The 9,302-nt window shown below is 45.8% G+C and overlaps 2 protein-coding genes across 2 annotated transcripts; both read right to left on the reverse strand.

Annotated features, from left to right (window-relative positions):
* Positions 1-2,450: 2,450 nt before the first annotated feature.
* Positions 2,451-3,064, reverse strand: LOC123467800. The gene has a single exon (XM_045167585.1). The coding sequence runs from the start codon at positions 3,012-3,014 to the stop codon at positions 2,502-2,504; it is 513 nt and encodes a 170-aa protein (XP_045023520.1). The 5' UTR covers positions 3,015-3,064; the 3' UTR covers positions 2,451-2,501.
* Positions 3,065-3,435: 371 nt separating this feature from the next.
* Positions 3,436-8,463, reverse strand: LOC123467801. The gene is given in 3 exon segments (XM_045167586.1): positions 3,436-3,452; positions 3,503-7,186; positions 7,189-8,463. Coding segments are annotated over 3 exon segments (4,731 nt in total). The 5' UTR covers positions 8,219-8,463.
* Between the last annotated feature and the right edge of the window lie 839 nt (positions 8,464-9,302).

Here is a 9,302-nt window from a genome sequence, read left to right on the forward strand (position 1 = left end):
GCAGTTTACGTATAGAAGTAAAAACTCATGGTATAACAGTGTATTCACATTGAATACAAGTATATTTGATGCTGTTTACATATAGAAGTAAAAACTCATGGTATAACAGTGTATTCACATTGAATACAAGTATATTTGATGCTGTTTACATATAGAAGTAAAAACTCATGGTATAACAGTGTATTCACATTGAATACAAGTATATTTGATGCAGTATACGTATAGAAGTAAAAATTCAAGGTATAACAGTGTATTCACATTGAATAAAAGTATATTCCATGCAGTTTACATATAGAAGTAAAAACTCATGGTATAACCACGGTCTACCAGGAGAGGTACCCAAACGCCGTATCCCTTTCGTCAGCCAGAATAATCAAGGGACTTAGAAGCTTCCACAAAATGCCGCTTGGAAGGCGGGCGTAGCTTGGTCCCAAGCTGTGTGTAAAGCGTCTGTCATTGCGTGGTGTTCTGTGGTTCTGTCTTACAGATCTTGTTGTGCGTTTTGAATTTTTAACTGATTTCACACCTTTAATGCCTTTAATTTAAATTTTCTTGTATTTCAAAATGGTAAAGTGCTTTGTGACGGGTTGCTCTATAGGATTTCTCAGATGTAAAGAAAAAATTACAAAATTTCGTGCTCCCAGAGACGAAAAACAATTTATTCTATGGCAGAAAGCTATTCCAAGAAGTGACAGAAAGCTGACCAAACAGGACTATGTGTGTGCAAAGCACTTTAAAGATAAAGATTTAACCAAAGAGAGAACCATTCTCAATGAGGTATTTCCTCTGAAGATTTGGAAGTTGGCAGCTGAAGCCATTCCTACGCTAAATCTATGTAATTGCAGTATGTCTATAATTTTGTATCTTAAATAATCATTCATCTGTTTCACTTTTTTAGGGGGTGACAACGATAAAGTAAAAAGAAAATGAAGAAGAATAGTAAACGGAATGTTGATCCTGAAAAGTGGCAAAATGAGCTTGATTTTCCCAACAGTCCTGAGCCCATTAAAGAGCCAGACAGTCAAGAAACTCTGGAATCGAACATCACACCTGAGTTTGCAGCTGATGTTGAGATGCTGGATCCTCTAGAATATGTTGATGAGCCCGTCGTAGAAGCAGTCAACAACCTTATTTGTGATCCCACAAGAGCAAAGCTTCCCGAACATTGGAAATGGTGTCTTACTGATGAAGATCTACAACAGGATGATCCCGTAGCTTACAGCAAGATAACTGCTGTTAGATTTGGCGTTTGTAACGACTTCACATTTCCCATCAAAATGATTACAGTTGTAGGTGGTGAAGTGTTTTACACTGTCAAGGGGGTTCTAGTCACACCACCTAATTTCCTGCCAAAATCATTCAGCACAGTAGAAGAACTCACTGACTTGTTGGCTCGCTTTGACTCAACCAATATTTGTGGTGGTTTCAAATTGGTTTGAAAGGGAGCACTAACACCCAGCATGAAAAAAGAGACAGTCAAGCAGTTTGGTGAACGGAGATCGAAATTCTGCTCTCGACTTCTCCAGAAAGGCTCCACTTGCTATAGATGCGAACACCTGAATAAGTTAGTGGCTGGTAAATCACCGACCCCAAGTCCAATGGAGAGACTTCTTGACCGAAGCCAGAAATCAACTTACAAAAATCGTCTGTTAAAGTGGCAGTTACAACGTAAAGGAAAACTGATTAAGGTAGCAAATATAAGTTATTTACTTGTAAGACCTTTTTTAATCGCATCTTGTTTTGTTTTTTCAGGAATTAAGACAAGAAATCAAGGATTTAAGAAAAGACATGTCACGTGCGTGCGAGAGTGCCCTTCAAGATAAACTGTCTAGCCTCAATCCCAAGGTATTTAATCATTTCAATGAGACAGGCGATGAAACTGAATGTGGTTACTGTAACTGTTATGTAAGAGTTGTCTAAATTCCTACCCTACTTGTATTAATACCTCCCATTGACTTACACGACTACAGTTTTCCACCAAGAAGAATAACCAACGATGTGTGATCAGAACTTTCTCGAGTATTCTTACTAATTTTTAACAATTAATTGACATTAGTATCACAATTTTCTTTCCACTGTGGTATTTATCTTTTCCCCATTTTTTTTTATGGCCTGATTATTCATACAAAGAATTGAATCTCATTTATGTCTTTTGTTTACAATATTCTAATCTGTCTTATTTTTATCCATAGGAAGTTATGGTGATTAAGGCTATATTTAGAAAGGCTGAGCAAAAGAACTCAAGATGTATGCGGTATGATCCTGAATGTAAAATACGCCCACTCTACTGGGGAAGGTAATAATGACCAACACGTGTTGAAGAGGCAGAATTTCCAGGTTTTATTTCTTGAGAAAAGACACTCACGAAAATTACACACTTTCGACTTTCAATCCTTTTTTCGACCCTCAATGCCCCTCCGCCGTCGTCTGCTTCTCTTCTCTTGCCCCCCTATCGCCTCCTGGTGACGGTTCACCACAGTCCGGGCCGGCCGACGATGGAATTACTCGCGAGAACCTGAAATGAAGCAAAGTTTGACAACCGGGTGGGTTAGTTCAGAACGTTCAGTTTTTACGGTTGCCGCGCGGACAATTCCGTCGCTTCCGGGCAACACTTTCGTAACGCTCCCTATCAACCAATCGCCCCTTCTGCTATTCTCGTCCATAATCATGACGACGTCACCAACTCTGATCGGACGGACAGTTCTTTCCCATTTTTTCCGCTCGATGAGAGTCGGAAGGTATTCTTTCATCCAGCGTCTCCAATACTGGTCCACAATGAACTGGGCCTGCTTCCACTTCCGCCGCGTGAGGCCATCGAATGCTTCTTCAGTATCAGGCGCTCGGTGAGGATGGGGGGTAACGAGAATAAAGTGATACGGATTGAGCGGCTCTGGCTCTGACGGATCAGTTTGAACGTTGGTCAAAGGCCGTGAGTTCAGAAGTGAGGCTACTTCTGCGAAAACCGTGCGAAGGACTTCGTCGGTTACCGAGCGGTTTTCCAAAACGGCGCGCATGGCTCTCTTGCTGGAGCCAATCAGGCGCTCCCAAATACCACCAAAATGCGGCGCATACGGTGGGGAGAATTTCCAAGTGATGCCGCGGTCGATGAATTCTGCTGCCACCCGCGTCGAATTGAGATTTTCGATCCCTTGCCTGAGCTCCTTTTCTCCTGCCGTGATATTGGTGCCGTTGTCACTGTAAATTATTCTAGGGTGACCTCGTAGGGAGATGAAACGCCGCAACGCCATGATGAAAGAATCGGCGTCCATCGTGTCCAGCACTTCTAAATGCACGGCTCGGGTGGAAAGGCACGTTATCAGCAGTCCCCACCGCTGCACTGATCGTCTTCCAATCACAACTTGAAAGGGCCCGAAACAGTCCAGTCCCACATTCGTGAAGACGCGCAAGGAGGGCACGAGACGTTCCTTTGGCAAGCTAGCCATTCGTGGTGCCTGAGACATAGCACGCAGCATCTTACATTTGGTACACTGTGCAAGTGTACGCCGGATGGCCCTGCGTCCTTGTGGGAGGTAAAACTGCTCACGAACAACACTCAACGTGTGTTCCACACCAGAATGGAGCAATTGTAAATGACGGTCGCTGATGATAAGCCTTGTAAGCGGATGATCCGGTGCAATAATTATTGGGTTACGGGTACGTGCCGGCATCACTGCGTGGCCCAATCTTCCATCGACTTTCAACAGGCCGTCGTCTGGGTCGAGGTATGGCCCGACCCGCCTCAAGACGGAGTCACGCGGGATCATTTTTCCTTTCTGAAGAGCTGCACGTTCCCGTGAGAATGCGTCTTGCTGCGACACTAGCAGACAGATGCGGAAGGCTTCGGCGATCTCGTCGGAATTCAGATCATCATTCGACGTGGAGTCGCCGCGCAGCAGCAGAGCAGCTTCTCGTTTCAGAGTGTTAAGTTGAATGCTTCGGGTGATGAGTTTAGACAAAGCGGATGACAACGGGTGGCAAGAACTTATAGCAACGTGCAGCTGTTGCACATTGACCGCCTGTATTTCTTCGTTTTCTTTAGCCTTAATGCTTTGCTGATCGAATGGCGGTGGAGTGTACGACACGTTGAAAAGAACATCTGGCCCTCGAATCCAGCGGCAATTTGGCCCAAAGTCTTTCGGAACGATTCCTCGGGTACAATCGTCGGCGGGATTGTCGCTGCTGCGAATATAGTGCCATTGATCAACCGTCGAGTGCTGTAGAATCTCATTTGTCCGTTTGTTTACAAATGATGGACGACCGGGGTGAGAGGCGCGAAGCTGATACAAAACAATTTGTGAGTCCGTATGAAACTCAACTGAGGAAAACGAAAGTCGAAGCTCCTGTTTCACGATCAACGACAGGTTGACGGCCAATACTGCCGCTTTCAACTCCAGTCGGGGGATGGTTGTCGGCTTGAGGGGGGCCAGGCGACCTTTGGCCATGACGAAGCTGACATGAATTTTATCACCGAATCGTACGCGCAGGTAGGCGACCGCTCCGAAGGCGACGGGCGAAGCATCGGCAAAAATGACCAACATAAAATCGGAGCCTACGAGGGGAAAGTTGGCGGGTCGGAAGCATCGTTTTACAGAAACAAGGCGCAATTTTTCGAGGCTGGAGGTCCATTGCTTCCACTTTGACAAAATTTCGATTGACAAAGGCTGGTCCCACCCACGAACATCCGGTGTATCTTTCGCCAGTTTTTGTGTCTGTTGAAATAACAGTTTAGCGCCGGTAATGGCCGGAAGACAAATGCCGAGAGGGTCGAATGTGAGAGAAATTGCGGACAATAATTCTCGTTTTGTAGTAACCGTTGGCATTGATTTTATTCTGATGCCGTAAGAGTCCGAGTTAAGATCCCACACCATACCAAGAAGATATTCCACAGTTAGTGCGTCTTTATTCAAGTCAACGGTGTTTGAAGTTCGCTGATTTTCTGGGATGGTTGCCAAGACTTGCCGGGATGACGACGCGAAGCTTGTCAGACTAAAACCGGCGGACGCGAGAGACTGCGTTACTTGCTTTGCGAAATTTATTGCTTCGTCGTTAGTTTCGAATGAGTCGCTCAAATTGTCGGAATAAAAATTGTCTTTCAATTTATTGGCGACCTGCGGAAATTGTACGTTTGCGTTGACTGCATGCTGTAAAGTGAATATTGCGGCAGAGGAGGAACAAACAGCTCCAAATACCAGGGTTGCGAATTGGTAGGTTGTGATTGGTGCGTTACTGCCAAATTCGCGATAGACAAATCGTTGTAAGGACTGATGTTTTTCGGCCACACCAACTCTGTGGTAAAACGCAGTGATGTCAGCGGTGAGTGCGACGAGAAACTGACGAGCGCGGAGGAGGATGCCGACTAGCGACGGGATGAACGGCGGGCCACGCAAAAGATAATGGTTAAGCGACACACCTCTGTAAAGCGCAGCGCAGTCGAAGACAACTCGAATTTTGTCGGGTTTGTTCGGGTTAACGACGTAGAAGTGAGGTAGATACCAAACCATACCTTCCGGCTTGTTTATGTCCGACCAGTTGACGGCGACCACGGTTCCTGACGATATAAGATTCTCGACAATGGTTACGTATTTTGCGGCGGTCTCGCGCATATGTGGCTCTAACATTCGGCGTTCGAGGCCACAGAAACGGGAAACTGCTTGTCCTCTGTTGTTTGGTATGACCGGTCTGTCTTGACGAAGCGGAAGTTCTATTTGGTAACCACATCCAATAAATTTTATCGATCGCTGTAAGATGCTCAACATCTGCTCGTCTTCGTTGGCCGCTGGATTTGTTTTCGCGGCTTTTGCCACGACGCCGAAGGTTTCAGTTAAATGGAAACGGTCAATTACTTCTGATAGAAAGGGTTCTTGTCGAACGAAACCTAAGTTCACGCTGCTTTTGTTGCTCGGTCCGGCGACTAGACACAACGGTATTTTGCCCACTACAGCCCAGCCAAAACACGTTTGCAAAGCGGTAGGGCCGGTTTCACCATCATTTGGGGCAGCAGTGTTTAGCGTTCGAAGAACTGGTAACATGTCCATCCCCACAAGAATTTCTACTTTGGAAGAGTCTATGGCAGGTAAGTCGATGTCGGCCAAATGTTCCCATCGTTTCTTGATGCCAGGCCAGTTAATTTTGCGTTGCGAAAGATTAATGCTGGGGACAACAAACGCTTCGCAAACGTCGAACGCTTGCGATCCGTCGATCGATTTGAGTTTGAATGCTACGATGTTCGAATCCATTAACACAGAGTTGTTAAACGAGCCGAAGCAAATGCTGGCTGAAGGACCTTTCAACTTAAGCAAATTCGCTAGCTTTCGTGATATGAGAGTAGCTTCGCTGCCTTGGTCAAGAATCGCGAAGGTTGTTTGAGCCGAATTGTTCATTTCCACTACGAGTTTGACAATAGCTAATAGGACTGGGCGGATATTGGCTGTTGGTGCCTTTACCATTAGTATAGTATGGTTTTTACCTTGGTTTCGCGATGAGGAGGGAAACTGTCGTTCGGCTCCGTGAAGCAGCGAATGATGCGGGCCCTGGCACTCCTTGCATTTCGATTCAGTTGAGTTGCATTTCCGTCCATAGTGGCCGCGGACGAGACACTTGAAGCAGTGATTGTTGGTGGCACACAGCGATGCGCGGGCATTCACCAACATTCGTTTAAACACGTTGCACATCTCTAACCTGTGGGCCGGACTTTCTTTGCAGGCCGGGCAGTCAGAAAGGGTGGTAACGTTTGATAAGGATCCTGCGAGAACGGTCGGTCCGCGGTTATTGTAGTTGCTGCTTCCGGGTGTGTAGCTGCCCAACTGACGGTTGCTATTTGAAGGCTGAACGGGGTTTTTAACAGCGTTCATTGCGTTGGATGACGATAGCTTTCCGCCACGAAGTTCTTCAGTGCTGAGCACGCGATCGATCCATTTGTCGAAATCTTTTAAGGTGGCCATTCTGTCTAAACCATAAGCATATTTTCCCCAGTCTGTTTGTAAGTTGATCGGCAATTTGGTATGAAGTAAGTTGGCGACGGTGTTGAACATCATGACGTGGCTTTCATCTACGCTTGAAACGGCGTCGCGTACTGCAGCGGCCAAATTAAAGAGTGCGTTAAAGTCCCCGTTTCTGAATGAAGGGAGCTGCTGCATATGCTGATCGTGTGCTTGTATGATAAGGTGCGGGCTTCCATATTTTTTTCTAGCTCGGCCCAAGCTGATTGAAAAGTGTACGCACCCGTGAAAATATGAGCGACACGACGCTGGATGTCTTCCTTCAAACTTTCTTGAAGCCCCAGAAGTTTCAGCGATTCGGGCATATTTACATCTCGGATCGTTGCTCTTATACCGTGGGCGTATTTAAGCCATTTACGGGGGTCTCCATTGAATTTTGCCACGTCTAGCTTCAGCCAATGATGCGACGGGGCAAAATTAGGTTGCGTCGGTGGAGTCGAGTTAACGACAGCTGGCAGAAGCAGAAGGTTAACCAAATCATTCATCGGGACGTTGCTTGGTAAGTTGGGTGTGGACGATAATTGCGGTGATCCAATTGCACCACCACAGCTCTCGATCAAGTGATTTTCATACTGAATTTCAAGTTCCAGGTCTTCTCGTTCCCGCGCGTTTTTGAGCTCTAGATCTTTGAGTTCACGATCCTGTTTTATTTTTGCTTGCTTCAATCGAAATTCAAGATCGATTTTGCGTTGTTTTGCTGCTGTGTGAAGGTAGAAATTTACGTGATTTAAGGTGTCGTGCTGCGTGTCATTCGATCGATCGTCTTGGTTCGGCTGTGGTGGGCCGTTTGGCTGTTGCGGCTCTGGTACGATGCTCACAGCGTCGATCTCTTGATTAGGTTGGGGAATTGATACATTTTGACTGAGCTCACGGACCACGGTGTTGGAAATGTTCCATGCGCGTCGAGGGGCTGTTCTTCGTAAGGCGGCAGCGACTGCTTGAGCACATGCGGCTTGCAGATTGTTGATGCTTTCTAAGTAGGTGGCTGCTGCGTGCAGTTCACCATCGTCAAGTTGTGCGGCGGCCACGTATCGTTCGTGAATGTGAACGAGATTACTGTGCGCCAGTTCGAGAGTTGGCATGAACGCTTCGAATTCTTCTCGCGTGGCGTTGATGTTTATTAACTCTCTTGCTTGCCGCAGAAGGTTCGTGTGTCTACGCTTGGCATTTGTTCGCATGCCGAATAGGGCGGGCGGGTCAACAACGTTTTCGTCGGCCATGCTTCGATTAAGCCGTAAGCTTGCTCGAGAGTTCGATTGGGGTTCGAGCTAAGCGTGAAAGGATGGCAACCGAATCAAATGTCCAAATCCAAATAGTTCGAATGGGAAAACGATATTATTGGGACTGTTCAGAAAGTTGTTCGGTAGTAGAGTTCTGATTCAACTTGGTCCTTATTTACGGCGTCTGTAAACGAAGGTGACTTGTTATTAAGGTAATGGTAACGAAAAGTTATTTTAAATTTACGGGACACTGTATGCAGTGCAGTTCGAGACTGATGCTGCAAGAATTTTTATGGCGCAATTTTTCTCGCAAAATTGCAGTTCGACAAAGGTTTCGAATAGGTGGCGACACTGGCGACGAGATTAATATCTGGCCAGGCCACTAGGTCTACGATAAGCAAAGTACAATTAGTTGATGGCCTAAATTATTGAAACAGCGTTATAAAATAAATACTTAAGTTGTTCGAGACAAAGACTATCAGGCATACAAGTTCGATATTGGGATTTCTTAGTCGGGCAGCTGTATAGTCAATAATGAGTGGTCAGTGCGAGAAATCTGTAAACGCAAAAGATTGGTTATTGACATCTCACTCTTGCTGGAGGTTATAGTATAGAACAACTGGATAATCAAATACACGAGACAGATAGTGGGGTGATTTGGGATGGTAGTTTCGATCAAGGCGTAATACATGCTCGGTGGCAGCGATATTGTACGAAAAACTGAGACCGAATTAGTTCGAATTGTGGGGGTTCGATGTTCTTCGTGTTTGTTTTGATATGTTCGAGTTCGTTCGAATTGTTCGAAAAGTTAAAGAAAGGCTTACTTGTTGGCTGCACTGAAAAAATGGCCGCCACACGCCGGCGACAGACTTCGATAGGTTCCCTGTATTATTCGTAATCGGGTTTCGGCACCATGTAAAATACGCCCACTCTACTGGGGAAGGTAATAATGACCAACACGTGTTGAAGAGGCAGAATTTCCAGGTTTTATTTCTTGAGAAAAGACACTCACAAAAATTACACACTTTCGACTTTCAATCCTTTTTTCGACCCTCAATGCCCCTCCGCCGTCGTCTGCTTCTCT

The sequence above is a fragment of the Daphnia magna genome, unplaced genomic scaffold (genome assembly GCF_020631705.1).
Source record: "Daphnia magna isolate NIES unplaced genomic scaffold, ASM2063170v1.1 Dm_contigs235, whole genome shotgun sequence".
Taxonomy (NCBI): Eukaryota; Metazoa; Arthropoda; class Branchiopoda; order Diplostraca; family Daphniidae; genus Daphnia; species Daphnia magna.